The sequence below is a fragment of the Coffea eugenioides genome, chromosome 6, assembly GCF_003713205.1.
Source record: "Coffea eugenioides isolate CCC68of chromosome 6, Ceug_1.0, whole genome shotgun sequence".
In the NCBI taxonomy this organism is placed as follows: domain Eukaryota; kingdom Viridiplantae; phylum Streptophyta; class Magnoliopsida; order Gentianales; family Rubiaceae; genus Coffea; species Coffea eugenioides.
Genome location: NC_040040.1, coordinates 7,799,509 through 7,817,739, shown reverse-complemented (window position 1 = coordinate 7,817,739; position 18,231 = coordinate 7,799,509). Strand labels below are relative to the sequence as shown.

Below are 18,231 nucleotides of genomic sequence, written 5' to 3'. Positions count from 1 at the left end.
TATGTACATGTTTGTGTCTATATATATATATAATCTTTTACCTGTTGCCTTTGCTCCACGTGGTACCATGGCAGCCGGAATGGTGAACAGTGGAGACATTTATCGAATGGTGAATACATCTGTCCGAGCGTTTGACACTTGATGTCCTTGGATTAGTAGTAGATGTCAAATCCTCAATTTTTGTTAACTCGATAAAATCAGATGTATGCTCCAAGTTACTTAAAGGCCAAAAAAAAAAAAGTGTCTGCTCCAAGATTGTGTTAATTCAGAGTGTATCTTATCAGATGTAATCAGGCGCATTCGAAAACTCAAAAAGTGATTTTTAGGTCATATGCGCATGAATCTTGAATGCAGAACGCCAAAAAAGATTGAGAGAAAATCCTTGAAGAATGCTCGGACCCGAAGTTTCCGCCTAACAATAGGAGATATTCATATACGAGAACAAGCACGACTTCATGATTTGCTCTGACTACCACCAGAGTGCAAGAGCGACTGCGGCGTTTCCAGAATTCAGACCACCGTCTGATGCGCTACGGCGGGTTCTCCTCGAGCGTAAAGGCTTCTAATGAAGAAAATAGCAGCAACTGGTGCTTTACAAGAGAGAGAACCATGTATTCTTTCAGGTTGAAGCCTAACAGCGCTCAACCAGGCGAAATGGTCCTGTCATTCCATATGCCTAAACTCCCTTCCCCTTCGCTTGCTAATGCAAAGCCAACTGACTGTCCTGAACTGACACAAGAACCCCATGTCAAAAAGAACCCATCTTGAAGCTCATTTAACATTATTTTAGAAGAATTGAATAAGCAAACTCTGGTCAAAATGAAACTTTAGAAATTTCTGTTTTGCACAATCTATTTCAGAATCAAAGAATCAACTATAAAAAAATATATAATTTGGACACAACTGATTGAAATCAAGAACAAAAAATGAAGACAAATTCAAAATAGAGCGGAAAGAAAAGGTAAGACAAATTCAAATAAAGGAAGCAATAGGCCCACAAGCAAGTTACTTTCGAAGACAGGAGAACGCTTGCAGTAATGACAATTTAACTCCTACCATCTGGCATAAAAATATGGCTGGATGCAACAAGAAAACTGCACATCCGCTTCTTGCTTTGCTCCATGCTTTTCAGCAAACCGTTGCTTTGACATTGACCACGATGAGATAACTAAAGGCATGACAACTCACAGTGCTGCTTTCAATTAGATCTCTGCAGAAAAACAGCAAAATTTAGCCATTTCTCCTGTGCTCCTGTTTCTGAATAATCCAACAGGAGAGGGATAAGACGGCATGACCAAAATTCATATAAGGGACGTTATGAAGAATTTCCAAGCAATTATTCCAAGCAAAAATAGGCATTTGAGAACAACATAAAGTGCCAAAACAGAATATTTAAGTATTTCTGGAGCATTATCCGAATTCCCTGAGCCGACTTAACACACCAGATCGCGATCATGATCAGAAGAGCGTGAAGTCCAATCCTATTTTGGTTCTTTAAAAAGAAAAAAAAAAAAAAAAAAAGGGCCACATATCCTGTGTCTCAAATTGCCCACTTCCATCCATTAAGCAAATGTAAATTAACAACAGGTGCCCAAGGAAAAAATCGCACAAACTCTTGCATCAACCAGGGAACAACACAAACACGAGGTTCCTGATCCCTTCTGTTTTGTCAATTCAATTATAGCAAATCTGAGGCATGCCTTGTTATAGGCTAATAAAATAAGTGGCCAACAAGTCACAACATGCTGACTGATAACAAGTCAGAGTGAACATATAGAAATAAAGGGAGACCGAACCATATATCCTGGCAGGCAGTGGTGCCCAATAAACAGGAGCTGCGAGTCACAATGGAGCAACAGCAACCATTGACCATTTGACTGATTGAAGTAAGTTGAACCAAATCTATCACAGTTGATAAATTTCCATTGTATTAAAGTAACGAAGGATGCTTAGTTTGGTTCCACATCTATAACTATAAAAAATTTTGAACATATCAAATCAAGCAGACTACCAAAGAGGGAAAAAAAAAAACAAGTATTTCAATAAAACAATACCATTGGAATCTCCAAACTACCGAAAGAATCTCTTACGGCACCGAGCAGAACCCAACTCCTCATATTCAGCCTTGGTAACACACATTGTTTCAAAGTCAGGACTTGATGCCAAAAGTGATCCCCCCCGCCAAACACCTAATATAGGGCTGTTACAGCAATTGGTGTTAAAGCTAACAAAATACGTAGCATGGTTAGTCAAGGTAGACACTAAGGGATGAGATTATTACTCTTCTTGACTGGATATTTTCACTTCATATGCATCTGGGACAAGTGGTCGAAGCTCCCTCTCTCTGCATGAAAAGATATAGTCAGAATTTTAAAGTAAGATCAAGAAACAAAAAATTAATGCAGGAAGCTTAAACTCACAATCTTTCAGCAAATTGGGGGAACAGTGTGCTTCCACCAGTTAATATAATGCTGTCAAAACCAGAGTTGCAACACTAATGTCAGTTTCGAGACATCACAAGCACCCATTTAAGCATTTATCGTATGAAGCCTTTAGGCTTTACAATCTAAGGATGCATCTGCAGCACCTTTGATATAGTATAGGATGAAGATAAGGATGACAGGAATTGACAGCTCGAACAATACATTCTGCTAGTCCTGCTTGGTTCATTCCTGTGGACCACCAATGCATCAATAGCTAGTACAAATTAGGTCAAAGAATCCCAGGCTTATTTAGATGTTACCCTAACCAAATCAAAACCTCATAGTTTGAAGATTTTAAAACAAAATATTATGGTATCTCTCAACTTATGATGTACTTTAATCCAATAAAAAACTAGCAAGTGTATCAAAAATATCATTTATACACCGACCCAAATCAGCTGGACGGAATAACATCTCCGGCACAATAAACCGCTCATTTGTCATGCTAAACTCCTGTTAAAAGGGGATAAAGATTAGATTCACGAGTTCTGGAGAAACAATTATTTTGAGAATAAAAGAAGCTAGTACATTTTTTGACAAGTCAATTGTTCTTCTATCTTCAGGTTTTCCAATGATGTCTGCTCGGTCTGTTTCATCCTTTTCCAAAGAATCCAGTGAAGCTCCATCATCCAAACCCATGTACCTCTTTGCTTCTTCCGGGTCTTTCACATAACCCCTCGTATGTGTGATCCCGTCAGGCAGCACATATGTACACCTGAACAAGTTAGTCTTCCCACGTCTCCTGTAAAGTCAATTGTGATGACAGAGGAAGCAACACTAGCTTCAGTTACCAAAATCAGTACCTAAAACAGAAAGAAAACATCTGGACCAATCATTCAGAAGTCACCAGTCATAAATGAGATATTGTCTAATAACCAGGCCTCAAATGAAAAAAACAAGATAACTCATTGCTGATGCAGTTTACATGATTCTAAGCATCTAAATGGTCAAAATCCAGTGATGCTAATGCTCAGGATTCAGTTCCTATAATCACCCATGATATTATTATTTTATCACCTTTTCCATTAGGTGCTCTTTTGTTAGTAGTTTTCTGCTATTATCTAACTGATATGATATCTGAAGGCATTAGTTATCCAAGATTCAAGCTTTCTTGACCAAGCAGAAATTTAATCAGGAACCCCAACTATGACTGGCTATACTTTAACAAAGGAAAAACGTGAAAATTTTACATGAGACGATAACAATACACTCCATTCAATATATCAACAATATGGTTTCAGGAAAGAATTTTTTTTTTTTTCAAAAAAAGATAAGAAGGGATCTTACCTTGCAATCTGCAAGTCCCTGTCAACATCCAAAGAAACAAAGCATAACTTTTCTTTGACATCATCTATAATAAAGCTTTCATCCATCACATTAACACTCCTATAACTAACTAACTCTTTCAAATAATTTGTCAATGCTTTCCCACCAAGATCCAATCTTTTCACTCCATAATTCAAAGTAAAGTTCTGAAACACCGGGGCAGCATGAGTAAAGCTGAACCCACTATCCACAACCAAGCTACACTGGGCTTTTGAGACCAACCCATACGGTCTTCTTGAAGCCTCGTACAAATGAACTAAAGAGGGACTATCAGCCACAAAAAGGGCCTTGAAATTGAATTCTTCAAAGACCAATTCGTCAACTGAACGCTGAATTGATGGCAGGGTGAAAAGGGGTTCTGTTAAGAGAAGGGAGCACTGAGAAGGTGAAATTTTCAGGAGGTTAGCGAAAATATGGGCCCAGAGAGTGGATTGGAGATCCGGATTTGTCAAGTGGCCGCGGTCGAAAGGGCGGCGGAGGGTGGCGGAAGTAAGGTCTTCGGTCGGGGAGAGGAGTTGGTCAGCTACTAGCCATTTTTTGGAGGAGAGAGGGCGAGCTGTGCAGTTGGGTACCACAGCGGTTGGGTCCCTCTCGCCGCCTATGCCTGCTTTCATTAGGCCGCCGCCGTTGTCTAACACCACCACGTTTGACATTTCCTGTTTGTGCGTGTAAGATTGGTGACCGGTGCTGCCGCCGGAGTGTGGTGACTGTTCTTTGTTAGCACTATATGCTGTGAATGCTTTTGTTTGGATTTGGTTTCAGGGTTCCAAGCAATTGTCAAGTTTAGGAACAAATTCCAAACTGAAGATTGATTTCTATGCCAACGCGTAGACGAGGGAATGCTGGGATTTGGAGAGAAAAGAAGGAAGTTTTTCCTTGTTTGGGAGCGTTAACTGTTAACGCGGAAAGAACAGAAGGGAAAGTGGAAGGAAATAGAGGGATAGATTGGTTAAAAGAACTTTCTTCCCAAAGTGGGAAGAAATGGAGGGAGAGTTCCACTCATGTTGTTTGAATAGAAAAATTATTTAGGATAATTTTTATAAAAATTATACTACTGTATCAAATTTTTTATCTGATATATGTGAAATAAAAATGTGATTGAAAAATGAGTTTATGATATAAGTAAATAAATTTATGTAAACAATTTGTAAATATTATCAAAATGTCAAATTTACCCATAAAATATTAAATAATAAAATCATAATACCTAATATATCCAAAACCATTTCTTTTCTTTTCTAAACTCCCAATCAACTTGAAAAAAATCATAATTTTTCTCTTCTTTTATTTTCTTTCCCAACTAGTCGTTTCTTTTTTTTTTCTTCTCTCCTAACCTCCCATTAAACTCTCTTCCAATTAAGCTGTTGTTAAAAGTTTTACTCATGCCTCATGAGTCTTGAGTTAAGCCATAATGGTTTAATGAATACTGGTCGATTCAGTTTTTGGACAGGTTGATTGTAGTGATTAATTTGGATTAAGGGCCCGTTTGATAAATTTGAAATCTAAAATTTGAAAACTAAATTCCAAAAATTAAGTACTAAAAGTACATTAAGTTGCTGAACTATTTAAGTCATATGTGTTTGATAACTAACTGAATTATAATAATAAATTAAAATATCGCACAAATATTGTGTTTATATTTTTAAAAAATGCATTTATTTGTGTATGTGGAGAAAAGAAAAGTTTGTGCGTGTGGTTGAGAGAGAGAAAATAATGAAATAATTTAAAAATTGTGTTTAAATATGTGTATTTGCGTGTAAAAATGTGCGTGCATGCTTGTGTATTTATATATGTGTCGAATATAAAGACAATAAATGTATATCATGTGTAAGAATGATACGAGAGTGTGTTATGTGTGTGTGTGAGAGGTATAATATGTGTAGTCTATTTAGAAAATTCAGTGAAAATCTTCACTTATAATTTTATACACAAATTAAGCCATGCTCAATACATTAGGTGGTAAGGAATTTTTGTTATGAAATATGCTGAATTCAAAAGGTTTCGAATGAATGAATTTTTAACATTAAGTAGAGTTATCACACAAGCCCTAAGTCTTGTGTAAAGAAGGCTAATGTGAGCTTTTTATTGAGGTGAAATTATAAAAGTATTAATCTTGAAAAAACCAATCAGGCATCGATTAAATACATTACATTTTGTATCTAAACAATATTTTGTCACTTATCCAAGTTTTTTTTGTAGGCTTTAGTTCTTCCCTTGCCATTTATGATCTCATATGTTGATAATTAATTTCAACATTCGCATTGTTTGTTGAAGGTGACATCAAACATTCAGAAAGAATACCCTTTTTAAGTTTTTTATATGTTGAAGTCTCATGGCATGCACAAGCACAAATTCTCTTCTTTGGGATATAGATATAGTAGTTGAGAATCGATGTTTGAGAAGCTATTAAATTGAATCTGTTCAATGCGGAAGTCTTAACTCATGGAATCTCATTCATCTAGAATGCCATTTAATATTCAAGTTGGCTGAGTCAAGATGACCATGTTAAGCATCGTCCATTTTCAAAGTGCCAAAAAATCCACACGTGGCAGTCCGTCCAATCTGATCAGCTTAGCTTACCTCGTCGGCTCGTCCGCTTGACGGGTTAATATAGCAAGTAGTAATAATCAAAATCCTATATGTTCTTCTGACGCCTATGTCTCGTATGAACTGGTCAGAAGGCAGACGGAGGAAATTATCCCACAGCTAGGAATTGGTCTACTAAGGCATACAAGTAATTGATACCATCAAATACGTTTCCTTTTCTACCCATTTTTTTCCCCGGGGCGCTGAGGGTAAGGGAAGAGGGGGCAGCACTTTGGTTTTGCATATGGCGCAGTAATTAATGGTCAGACATCCAAGATCCAACCATATAATTCCTTCTAGAGCAGATTCTAACGGAAGAACAAAATAGTGAGAGCTTCTATTAGACATGGTTAGATCTATGAAATTCAAACAAGGCAGAGGAATAAAAGTGCCATTGACCAAGAACAATTATATTGATTGCCTGTTTGAAATCTACTGGAAGTAAAAGGAGGCAGATCCATGGGCCAAGAATAGAGGTGGATCATTGCGAAAAAGTATCGCATACAAAAGCAGCACTGCTTCTCATTAGCAAAATAGTTGACTGCTCAGAAACAAATATATCAGCGCTATCAGATTAGGCCAATAAAAACTTAAAAATAGAAGGAATATGCAGTGTAACATCATTTTTATTTTGCATTGTGGCACGAATATGAAATATCTAGTCCCAATTTAGAAAGGAGCATAGTAGTATCCTCCAGGCTGTCCCATGCCACTGACCTGGGGCTGTCCGTAAGGTTGGATACCAGCACCATAATAACCTGCCGTGCCAGCAATTTTGGTCAAACCCATTTGGCCTTGCATCCCGTTGCTAGCATATTGCTGCCAGAGCTGCTGCTCCTGCATGAGCAATTGTTGTTTCTTCTCCATGTCTGCTATCTGAACGTATGCGGGAGGCAGCACGTATAAAGATGCTGCAAATGGGTCTTGTTGTCCAACTGGTGTTACCGTCCCATCTGGAGCAGGTAATGCTAGAACTGGTGTAGAATTTTGGCTGATTCCAGGCAGTGCTACACTACTTGCGCTCCCACCACTCAGCTGAGTACTGTTCACATGCTGCCTCACTGCCCCTTGATCATACATTCCATTTAACAATAGCGAGTCAAATCCACCCGCTAAATCAGCCTTTTGTTTTGACAGATTACTGGCAGATTCTGCCAGTGCTAATTCCCAGTTTTCTCTCCCACTCTCAGCTGCCGGTGTATGCCATGCTGAAGTTATTTCAGGTTCTCCATCAGATGGAAACGCTTCCCATGAGCCATTTGTATTTGCAGCGGGAGCCCCAGAAAACAAAGCCAATGCCAATTTGTTTCCCTGCTCATCAGCTGAGACTCCATCGTCCTTCAAATTCACCAAGTCTCCAGTTACCTGCTGAGTTTGAAGCTTGGGCTGGGGCTGGCTCTGCGGTGGGGGTGGAGTGAAATTCTCTGGCGGAGGTAATGCTTTTATTTCATTCATTCCTGGAACTTCTTCCTCTTTTACTGCTGATGTACTTTCTTCTGTGCTTTTCTCAGAGACCTTTGGTCTATTTGCCCTCTCCCGTAAAAAGCCCTCCAGTGTCCCCAAAAGCTTATCAGAGATCCTCTGTACCTCTGGAAACTCTGATGACCGTGCCACCCCTATATCCTTGCTCCAATTATAGACTGCCACAAGTTCATCAATCATCTTGGCTGCATTAACATACGCATCAAAAGCTTTCACACAATCAGCATATTCCATCTCTGTAAATCGATCCAACACAACCCCCAAGACCTCACATGTATCAGCATAAAGCCTAAAGCTCTCCTTGACAACAAGGTAGAGTGCTACAAGCACCATCCTACTGCTCTTTGCAGCACCAGTTGGCTTACAAGCCAAAAAACGATCAAGAAGCCGAAGCAACTGATTCAACCTCTCCAGAATCCTCTCCGGTTTCATCTGCCTAAGTGGTGTCACAACTTTTTTCTCCCCTCGCCCTGAGGCATCGTCATTCAAATCATCATAGGACCTAGTTCTTCTCTCCATCCCATAACTAGGTTCATCCCGAAACTCTCCATATCCATCATCATACCTCTTTTTCTCCTCGCCACCATTCAATTTCCTCTCATAGACCATAAAATCAAGCTTCTGGTCCAAATATGATGCATAAGTCCTGACAAACCCCGAGTGATCCCATGAATTGGAGTGAGCTTCATCACGAAAATCTGACATATTCAAAACCCTCATACCTCTACGGCTTGCATACATGATCTCTTGTCCAAAAACAACATCCCCATCGGTCAACAACCTATGCACGAGCATTAAGGCCTTTAGTGCAACAATCCAATCGTGGGTTTTACTCAACCGTTTTGAAATAGCATAAACACAAGCATTGACATATCCTCTGGAATAAGCCATCAAATTCAGTATCTCCCTGATATATTTCTCATCAGCCGGTTCGTTATCATGAGATGTTGCCTTCACAATCAAGACTTCGAGGTCAGGAGCAACATTGCCAGCCACCTTAGCCAGGCTTATACTAGTTTGATCTTTCACCGCCCCAATAGCCTTCCTTATTGTGCTTGGAGCCATTTTTGGAAGAACTTCAGAGAAAAGGTTGATATCACCTCTTTGTCACTAGCCTGTAAGTTCAATTTATGAGAAGACCAGCAAATATTAAGCGCTCTACTGGTAAATCAATTCCAAAATGTACTATCAAGAAAATAAGCCAGTCCCCATTTTCATGGTAAATCTGATCATAGGATCATATTTTTATATTGTATTCCACGTCAAGCAGATATTGATAGTTTCATTCATTTTCCAGAAATATAAAAGTCAGTTTTTTTTTTAATATGAAAAACGACTTCTATACCGAATAAAACTATGAATGTTAAGGAATAAAAATAGCAACATCGGTCCAAACATCAGTTTTGTTTAGTTTGGTCCAGAGAAAGCATTTTAACAAACACAAACAGGGTTAACAATTTCTTTGAAGACTGAAATCCGAAATGCCTTACAAACAAAGTCGGTCACCATCAGCAATTCCACTATAACAGATCTTTTAACCAAAAAAATAATAATAATAATTCTGCCAAACTAATTCTGGTGAATATCAGATAAAAACAACAAGTACCATTAATACATCAGTATGTATATATAGACACACAAAAAAAGGAAGCTTTGGGGATTGAAGAATCACTTTATGGGGTATTGCAGTAGGATCAGAAGCGGGATCCGGGTTCAGAAAAAGTGATCTGCTTCAACAAAGACGGCGATCGGACGGCACCGCTATGTGGGCAGCAGCAGGTTTCCTGTGCAAAAGAAGAATAAAAAAGTGGGGATGTACAAAGTACTGGTACTACTTGTTAATATGCGACGATGATAAACGAGTACTTTGAACGCACATCCATTTATTTCATGTCACCTTCATCAGAAAGAAAGAAGGAAAGAAAGAAAGAAAGAGTCCAACTGTCCAAGCCAAAGCCAAAGCCAAGCCAAGCCAAGCAGCTTTGATGGTGTTGGCGATATCAAGGAATGGAAAATGCCGCGTAGCTCATGACTTCGTAAACGTATGGCATAAGCTTATGTACTAACAGTAGTAACGTCACTTGGTAAAAAGACTTTTAAACCCTTTTCAGAGGAAAGCCCACCAAAAACAGAAGAAATTTTTTTTCCCCTTTCTTCTGCTTTTCTCAAAAGTTTTACTGGGATAAAAAGAAAGAATATGTTCCCTCTATTTGAAGTTTTATCAGGTGCAAAAATTTTTCATTTGTTTTTGACAAATGGGCATCTGCTGTGAATCAATGAAGCAAAACATGCCAAGCTGCAAGTGCTGCCTTTGCCTTACGCTCGAACTTTAAGCCTTAAGCTGCAAAAGACTTTCACGATGAAATCGAACAGAGAGTTTGTTTGGATAGAGAGAATTTGGATGATTTATTTGAGATATTTACTATAGCATTTTTTGTCAAGAGACTGGGTACCAAAGATTTAAATTAATTTCATTTTTTGTCACAGTCTAGTCATGTGTTTTTTTTTTCTTGGACCAGAGGTTTTTAAGGTTTTTATGTCAACAAATTTTACCGTAGTATGTGATTCTAGATATGTGTTTAATAATTTTCAAATATATGTTTCTAAAAACACACCAATTCAAACATTTTTTTTCTTATGGCTAACAGTTCTTTTTTTTTTTTTTTCAAAAACATGATGTTTGAGAGTTTTCCGTTTGGATGCTATTTTTTCAAAATAATATTTTACTTGCATCACAAAATCTTTTTTCAATTATATTTTCATATTCTCAATTATCATTTGTATATTGCATATATTACATCATAAAAAATGTTACAGTAATTATTTTAAATAATACTCGATCCAATGCACTGTATATTTACACTCATAGAAATTTTTATATACATATTTTATTTATTGGGAAAAATAAAATATGTGAAAAAGAGCAATTAAAGATTGGGAAGCAGTAGCAGATTGGTGTGGACTGAGTCTCAACAAATAGAAAAGCCTGTTTGCATAAACAAAAACGAAATCATACGGCGCCTGTGCATCCTTAACGAATACTTTCCCGGTATCCTTTTCAAAATATTCCTTCATTTCGTTCATGTATACAAGCATTTATTCCTCAGACGATATGCTTTGCCTTTAACCACTGGGCCAATGGCTCAGTGGCCACCAGGGAAGTCCCTCCTTGGGTTGCTGGTGAGGGTTCAAACCTCCTCAGTAGCGAAAAAAAATCTAAGAGTTGTGTCATAGCACTCTCTTTGTCTAGTTGGGTCTGTATACCCACTAGCCCCTACAACAGCCTCCTTAGGCTCCCCCTCCCCTTAGATTATGATAGAGTAGGTTATACAAATGTATCGTTGTTGACAAAAAAAAAAAAAGATATGCTTTGCCTTTTATAGCAAGGGGGAGGGGCTGGGGTAGTAGTACCATTTAAACGCCAGGGGTATAAATGAGTCGATTTTAATTAAGTAACTTACGAGTTTGCTTAATTAAAATTCAAGTTCGAACTCGTATTAATCGAATTTGAGTTCAAGTTCAAACAATTCAAATTATTTGACGAGCCGAATTCGATTTTAATATGTAAAGATCGAAAACTCATCGAGTTTAATCAAACTTAGGCTTGATTAAATTCGAAATAAACTCAATTGGCCTCAATGAGCACGAGTTCGAGTTCGAGTAATGCAAAATACATTCGAATTCGAACTCGAGTTCAACAAAGTTGAGTTCAAATTTTTTAACTCGAGTCAGACTCGAGTAGTACACTACTCAAGTTTAATTCGATTCGATTACTACCCTACTAAATACCCTTTTTTTGGGCATCTATATAAAAAGTATACAAGTATAATGAAAAATTTTATTAGTTCATTGTGATTTAGAAGAAAATAGATATATGGATAAATGATTATCAACAGGAGTTATCTCTTCAATGACTGTTTGGGATAATTGACTTTTGTAGTAAATTCACATCAGAAGGGATGCATCCGAATTATCCAAAGGGAAAAAAAAATCTATTATCGCCTCAAATCATGCATCAAATTTTGATACTAGTGGTATTCTCGACGGTTGATTTTCTCCTCTTGCCTATGCTAGCGTACACGGTATTTAACGGCCCAATATCCTGCATGTTAAGTTTCAAGCTTCAACCTTCAAGAGTTCCGAGTATATGGCTGTATATAACTTTTCAAATTTTGCTTAATATCCAGCAAAACTGAATTCATCAATATCTCCAAACTCCAATTCCATGGTTACACATTTTTAATGCAAAACATTCGAAGTCATCACTATTAATACCAACATTCAATGTATTTCATCAGTAAATAATTCAAATCAATCATATTCTCCCTATAGGAATACCATCACCAATAATTGCAAATAAAAAATAAAAACACAATGTAATTATAAATATATCAAGAACATTTTTTTTTCTGTAACAACTATAACAGTATAAATGTATAATCTCCATTTAGTCCATCTTCTATTTCCCATCCTTAATTTTTTATCACTGCTATTATTTTCATCTCTAGTTTGATAATCATCACTAAACTTATCATTTGACAATTTAAATTTGTTAACATCAGTAAAAAATTGAAATAAAAAAAGAGCACAAATAAGCTATTTAAGAGAAATGAGAATAGACACCAAGATGTCATTGGTGTATAATCTAATCTATCCTACATTAGGGGAAGGGGACAGATCTAAGAAGATCCAAGAATAATCCGAAGGGAACTGAAATGCCACCGGATCAAACGGATGCACTACGCACCTGCCCGGATTTTTTTTAAGTCAAGCCACTTTAAATGTCGCATTTGCCTCCCACCGCCAAACGCATCAATTGCACCAAAAGGTGTGAAAGGACTAATTAAGGCCGGGAGGATCGCGTTTGTCCATCCATCCTACCACGAACGATTTTACACCTAGAGTAATAATTGAATCACGAAAAAAAGTCACAACCTATCACCCAAATTAATTCTCTCCCGCTCTCTCCCTCTCACTTTTATTTGTTTAGTATTTATAAAATAAAAAAATGTTCACCCTGCAAATTCACTCCGTCGACTCTCCCCAACGTCTTCCGATTACCGTCACCTCCGCCACTCACGGCCCTAATAGAACTACCGGCGACGCTTTGAACTCTCAGGAACTCAGAGGCATCGCGCACCTCTTCCGCCAACTTCCCCCGCCCTCCGTCTCTGCCACTGCTGCCAACCCTAACAGTACCCCTCCCACCCCATCCACCACAATTGCAAACCCTACGGCCCGCACCACCCAGATCTTCATCGTCGCTGTCCCAAATTACCTGTCTTCCGATGACTTCCTTCTCTTTTGCGGCACCCACGTTGATCACTTCCTAGAGATCCTTTTCGTCAGGTACTCTTTTTAAGCTAAACTCTATTGTTTTCTTATTCTTTAATGGACAATTTCACAACGACGATTTTATCAAAATATACGCCGAGGAGCAAGTTAACGTAGACTTTATATTTCCCTGGCATCGTTTTGTTTGTTTGTTTTTTTTAAAGCAGTACACATTCTAAGAATGTCGGATTATCGTTTTAATAGACAATTTGGGATTTATTAGGAAATAAGCCGAATAGCAAATTAACGTTGTTATGATAGCGAAATCGTAGCATTATTTTGGTCTTTCTTTAGTAATACACATTCTAGCACCAGTACTAGATTCATGTAGCATGCATAGCACTTTGTCCACCACGCTCTTTATTTGTTGGCAGAAAACTTCGAAGTTATTCACAAGATTAAGAATTTAGTAAGGCATATGTTTTGACAGGTACTGTGCATATCTTTCAAAGGTATTAATATAGGCGTTTCTAGGAATTTGAGAGGAGATATATTTTGCCTGTTGAAATAGCACTTGAAACTTTGTAGGAATGTTATTGTCTAGTCAGGAAAACTTGAATGTTACCAGTTGTTTCCAAAATGTGAGATGCAAATTATTAATATCAAAATGTTATACATGTTAAGTGCATTTATATTTTTGTATTGACTAGAGTATATTGCAGGAATGATGCAGTGGAGGATAGATATAGCGTACTCATCAGTTTGGCAAATCAATTAGCTGCTGATGGGTTTTATTGCAGTTTCAATGGGAAAAGGTTTAGACCCTCTGAGGTACTTCACCCTTCTTACCTTTTTACCTATGAACGTGTTTTATGGGGTATATCAATAGCTGGACAGTAATCATTGAATTATCCGGTTGAATTTTCAGGCTGAAGTATGTCATATATACTTTACTCAATCAGTTGAGTATACTGAAGTAGCAGAAATTGCTAGTACTCCACCCCCGGGTTTCACTGAGTTGCCAACTTGTCCTATTTGCCTTGGTTAGTTGCCATGCTGCTTTATGTATCTGTTGGTTTAATATCTAAGTTATTCATTATTCTCATGCAAAATTTTAGGATTTAAATTTTGATATGGTGCAAAGCAGAAAATATGATTGTAATTATATTTACTTTTTTCTGAAGAGAGATTGGACCAGGACACAAGTGGAATTCAGAGTACACTATGTGACCATTCATTTTATTGTTCTTGTGTTTCGAAATGGACTTATTTGTCCTGTCAGGTTAGTTTGTCTAACAACCTTTTGTTCGTCCTATTCCTCCATCCACATGGTGGAGTTTCCTGTAAAGTAGAATGCTGACTTCTTTCTTGCATGCATGGTCCATTGCTTAAAATTTTCTATCTTGGATATATCTAATTCCTTTCACCTCCATCTCCTCATAAGTCATGTTCCTTACTGTACTACTTTGTTTTCAGTCACCCTACATATTTAGTCTTGCTTGGTGGACTGTACTTTTCATTAAGTTGGACCTTAGTGCTTTGTCAGCTAATGTCATACAGTGTGCTATTTTTTTTTTTATGGAGGTGCCATTTTTATGTGCAGGTTTGCCGACTTTGTCAGCAGCAGGATGAGAAACCAACTTGTGCTGTTTGTGAAACATTGGAAAACCTTTGGGTCTGTCTGATTTGTGGTTTTGTAGGATGTGCAAGGTGAAACAATTCTTGTAGTTATTTTGCTTTATTTCGAGCCCTACCTTTAAAACTATGATCTTTACTTTAATGTAAATTCATGCTGTATCTAATTGAATAGCTTCTGTCATACATAGGTATGAAAAGGGGCACGCTGTTAGACATTCGAGAGACACAGAGCATAACTACTCCTTAAAATTAGAAACGCAACAAATTTGGGATTATGTGGGGGACAAATATGTTCACCGATTAAACCAGTCAAAAGCTGACGGAAAATCTGGTGTCATGAATTCTCACTGCATTTCAAACGAAGGAGAATGTGGTACATGTGGGTATGAGGAGGATTCAGGACTGGATGGAGTACTTTTTAGCAGCAAAGTTGAAACGGTAAACTTTGTTTCCCAGGAACTTCTTGAGCATAGAACTTAGATCCTTTGTGTTTGAATATATTTCGAATTCAGGATTCTTCGTGTTTCTGGTTCCCTTTCAACTTTTAAGTTTTATAAGATAATGGAACTTCATCTGTCATTAGGTTTTGAAGGTTTTCAATTGTAAACTTGGTGTAGATTGGCAGGCTAGTTGTATTATTTCCCTTATTTAATGTTGTGTTGCACCAAGTTAGTCTGATCTAACATTCATGACTACAGACTGTTGATGAATACAACCATCTTCTTGCAAGTCAGCTGGAGATCCAGAGACAAGTAAGCTAAAGCTCAAATCTTGATTTTCATGATATATTTGGTGTTCTGCATTCTAAAGGTCAAATCTTGATTTTCATGATATGTTTGGTGTTCTGCATTCTCTGGCCATGTAAAGTTGGTAAGCTTCTTGTTAATCAGTTAAAATGCAGTGGGATTGAAGCATGTAACATTGGAAAATTTGCATGGCAGCAATAATCGCTGAATTTTTTAAAATTTGAGTTTCTCACTTTAGATGTTAGAATATGGATAAGTGGAAATTTGCTGCATTTTGACCTTGGCAGTCACCTTGCTTTTTTCCAAGTCTACAGAAGCAGGATCCTCGGGTGTATGGTTTGTCTTTGTGACTTCTGACAGATTGAGGTTGTCCACATTTGTAAATCAGCCTCTTTTGTTTAATAATAACTTATCTTCTTGAGTATTTAGAATGCTTAAAATTTCTAAGTGAATGGAGAAATCGTCCATATTGAAGTTCCTTAGGACTAAATTTTATGAGATAATGCGCCATACAAGAAAATTCTCTTAAATTGAATTACAAATTTGATTCCTTTTTTGCCATGTTTGCAGCATTATGAATCTCTGCTTGCTGAAGCCAAAAATAGCCAAGATAGCACCATTTCCAAAGCAGTGGAGAAGACTTTGTTTTCAAGGATGCACGATTTGCAATATAGATTGGAGAGGTATACAGAGGAAAAGAAAGCTATTTCTGAGGTGATCTTTTTACTCTCAACCTGCCCCTCTCTCTCTTTTCCGACCTCCCTTTAGTAACCTTAAAAAGGGCAAATCTAGTCCACCGGGTTCTCTCCGGTGCAACGTGTAGCAATTATGGCATTTGTCACCCTACCCATGCATACCTCCCGTCGACTTAGTTTTTTTCATGTTTATTGATTTTTTGAGTATTCAATATGTATGTGCATTCAAGTTTGGCTTAAAACATTATATTTCTGATGATGACGTGTTTTTCCTAATTTTATTTGATGCAATTCTTCTATTGCCATGTTTTGTAGCTAATATGAAACTCGTAATGTTGTCAGAGGAACCAAGAACTCATGAAAAAACAGGAACTACTACAGCAGAAGTACAAGGATATTGAGGCAATGTACGGTCTTGAATTATCTTTTCATATTTATATTTCTTCTTCCACTTCTTTTTGTACATATTTTATAACTCCATTTTAGCTGTTGCATGTAATGGTGCAGTTACATGGATTCCTGCACAGTTGATGGTGTTTTATGTTGATCTAATTGTCTAATTTCTCGTGCATTTCAGGAGTAGTTTAACTCTCAAATCTAAAGATGAAATGGTATTGGATCTGAAAGAACAGGTATTTGTTCTTGTTATCATGAATATGTTGTAATCATCTCAAAGTTCTTGCTACTAAATCATCATGTTTAATTTTTGACTGCAGATTAGAGATTTAAAAGTATATCTTGAGGCCCAGAAAAAAATTGCTAAAATGACTGATCGAGAAGGTGTTAAAGGTGGAACTCTTCTACCGGTGGAGGCAACTTGCCCATCGTCAGGTAATCCAAAAAGGCGAGCAAAGTCAGGTAGACGAAGGGGTTAGAGGACAACAATTTTTTTCTAACATTAGAACTTCAGGTATTTATGGTCTTGACGACCTTACTGTATCAACTATATTGACGGATAAAAATGAAATTTGTGTTGAGGGGAGTTATTTTGTATCTCCTATGATATGTAATTCTCTGTAAATAGTTGTATGTTGGTAATATATGTTTATTGTTGGTGAGCCCAATTCTTCAAAAAAACTTTTATGTTTTTATGCTTAAATGTTTAGATAAAGGACTAGGGAAAAATAATGAGCTGTTTGAAGACCTTGTTGGAGGCATTAAATTGCCAAGGATAACAAACATTGTAAAGCCCTAGCTTTCTTCAATTGACTGTTGTCGTCTGAGCCGTGTTAAGATGTAGTACTTGTTGTCTTGCTTTGTGAAGGAAACTGCAGAATGCTTGAATCAATTACAAATAGGGCTTCCTCCAATGCATGCCTGTACTGCTGGTAGATTTGCCTGAGCTGTTGGAGGATATTGTGCACTACGGCAATTAGCCAGCGTCTTCTCATCTCGAGTACAGCCTCATTGGCCCACTTTAAGTTTAAGGTCCTCTGACGTTCTGAACTCACAAAGTATTTTTGGTTTCAAATTTTGTTCCAAACTCAGAAATTTCTGTAGTTTCAAGTATTTTGAGTAGTCAAAGTGTAGTTTTTTACCTTCTATTTTTAGACCATCACTGGACTAAGCCTTCCGCTGAGCTACAAGTGAAAATCCAAAGTAAACAAAACAAATTATCAATGAGCTGATTCTGAGTAGCAAAATACCTTCCCTTTTTTTTTCTATTTAATCTCCGATGGAATAAAAAGCCATGTCAAAGAACATGTGCCCTTTATCGCATTACCTTGCGGAGTTTGAGGATTCGTACTATATTATTTATTTATTTTTATTGAAGACACTACACTTGGGCCTCATAGCCAATGGACTTGACTAAGCAAACGTTCGGTCTCACTGTGACCGTTTTACTTCTCTGAGTTTTTCTGTTCCTGTTTTCTTTACGTTCTTTAATTCTGGGTACGGGGCAAGGCAAAGGGGATGATTTTCTTTTTGTCCAATTTTTTTTTTTCAAAAAAAGGAGAGGTTGGCAGAGAGGAGAGAGATAAGAAACCGTGCCAATTTTGA

The 18,231-nt window shown here is 37.4% G+C and overlaps 3 protein-coding genes across 6 annotated transcripts; 1 reads left to right on the top strand and 2 right to left on the bottom strand.

Moving 5' to 3' along the window:
- Nucleotides 1–156: 156 nt before the first annotated feature.
- Nucleotides 157–4,715, bottom strand: LOC113773297 (actin-related protein 6). 2 transcript variants are annotated; one of them, XM_027317911.1, is made up of 9 exons: nucleotides 3,771–4,715; nucleotides 3,012–3,225; nucleotides 2,873–2,936; nucleotides 2,588–2,672; nucleotides 2,421–2,471; nucleotides 2,282–2,344; nucleotides 2,055–2,200; nucleotides 1,057–1,210; nucleotides 157–729 (listed from the first exon to the last, which is right to left on the bottom strand). In XM_027317911.1, the coding sequence occupies exons 1-7, from the start codon at nucleotides 4,460–4,462 to the stop codon at nucleotides 2,071–2,073; spliced, it is 1,299 nt and encodes a 432-aa protein (XP_027173712.1). In that variant the 5' UTR covers nucleotides 4,463–4,715; the 3' UTR covers nucleotides 157–729; nucleotides 1,057–1,210; nucleotides 2,055–2,070. The 2 variants fall into 2 exon arrangements, with proteins under 2 accessions (XP_027173712.1, XP_027173713.1); XM_027317912.1 differs by having other exon boundaries at nucleotides 157–724.
- A 2,063-nt stretch (nucleotides 4,716–6,778) lies between these two features.
- Nucleotides 6,779–9,861, bottom strand: LOC113775134 (putative clathrin assembly protein At2g25430). Of its 2 annotated transcripts, none has more exons than XM_027319888.1 (3): nucleotides 9,755–9,861; nucleotides 9,550–9,661; nucleotides 6,779–8,992 (listed from the first exon to the last, which is right to left on the bottom strand). In XM_027319888.1, exon 3 carries the CDS (start codon nucleotides 8,940–8,942, stop codon nucleotides 7,065–7,067), a length of 1,878 nt encoding a protein of 625 aa, XP_027175689.1. In that variant the 5' UTR covers nucleotides 8,943–8,992; nucleotides 9,550–9,661; nucleotides 9,755–9,861; the 3' UTR covers nucleotides 6,779–7,064. The 2 variants fall into 2 exon arrangements, with proteins under 2 accessions (XP_027175689.1, XP_027175690.1); XM_027319889.1 differs by having other exon boundaries at nucleotides 9,775–9,824.
- Nucleotides 9,862–12,821: 2,960 nt separating this feature from the next.
- Nucleotides 12,822–17,856, top strand: LOC113775062 (BRCA1-associated protein). Of its 2 annotated transcripts, XM_027319794.1 has the most exons (12): nucleotides 12,822–13,226; nucleotides 13,874–13,982; nucleotides 14,080–14,194; nucleotides 14,336–14,433; nucleotides 14,755–14,861; nucleotides 14,978–15,227; nucleotides 15,488–15,541; nucleotides 16,106–16,249; nucleotides 16,573–16,637; nucleotides 16,808–16,862; nucleotides 16,947–17,140; nucleotides 17,495–17,856. In XM_027319794.1, exons 1-11 carry the CDS (start codon nucleotides 12,886–12,888, stop codon nucleotides 17,103–17,105), a joined length of 1,497 nt encoding a protein of 498 aa, XP_027175595.1. In that variant the 5' UTR covers nucleotides 12,822–12,885; the 3' UTR covers nucleotides 17,106–17,140; nucleotides 17,495–17,856. The 2 variants fall into 2 exon arrangements, with proteins under 2 accessions (XP_027175595.1, XP_027175593.1); XM_027319792.1 differs by lacking the exon at nucleotides 17,495–17,856 and having other exon boundaries at nucleotides 12,823–13,226; nucleotides 16,947–17,288.
- Nucleotides 17,857–18,231: the final 375 nt, after the last annotated feature.

Bases quoted from the DNA above. Each gene is read 5' to 3' on its own strand.
- LOC113775134 (XM_027319888.1), bottom strand. From the start codon at position 8,942: ATGGCTCCAAGCACAATAAGGAAGGCTATTGGGGCGGTGAAAGATCAA.
- LOC113775062 (XM_027319794.1), top strand. From the start codon at position 12,886: ATGTTCACCCTGCAAATTCACTCCGTCGACTCTCCCCAACGTCTTCCG. The intron at 14,862-14,977 runs GTGAAACAATTC...TGTCATACATAG, and splicing joins GGTTTTGTAGGATGTGCAAG to GTATGAAAAGGGGCACGCTG. The intron at 16,638-16,807 runs GTACGGTCTTGA...CGTGCATTTCAG, and splicing joins TACAAGGATATTGAGGCAAT to GAGTAGTTTAACTCTCAAAT.
- LOC113773297 (XM_027317911.1), bottom strand. From the start codon at position 4,462: ATGTCAAACGTGGTGGTGTTAGACAACGGCGGCGGCCTAATGAAAGCA. The intron at 2,472-2,587 runs GTGCTGCAGATG...TGGTTTTGACAG, and splicing joins CATCCTATACTATATCAAAG to CATTATATTAACTGGTGGAA. The intron at 2,201-2,281 runs GTAATAATCTCA...TTGCTGTAACAG, and splicing joins AAAATATCCAGTCAAGAAGA to CCCTATATTAGGTGTTTGGC.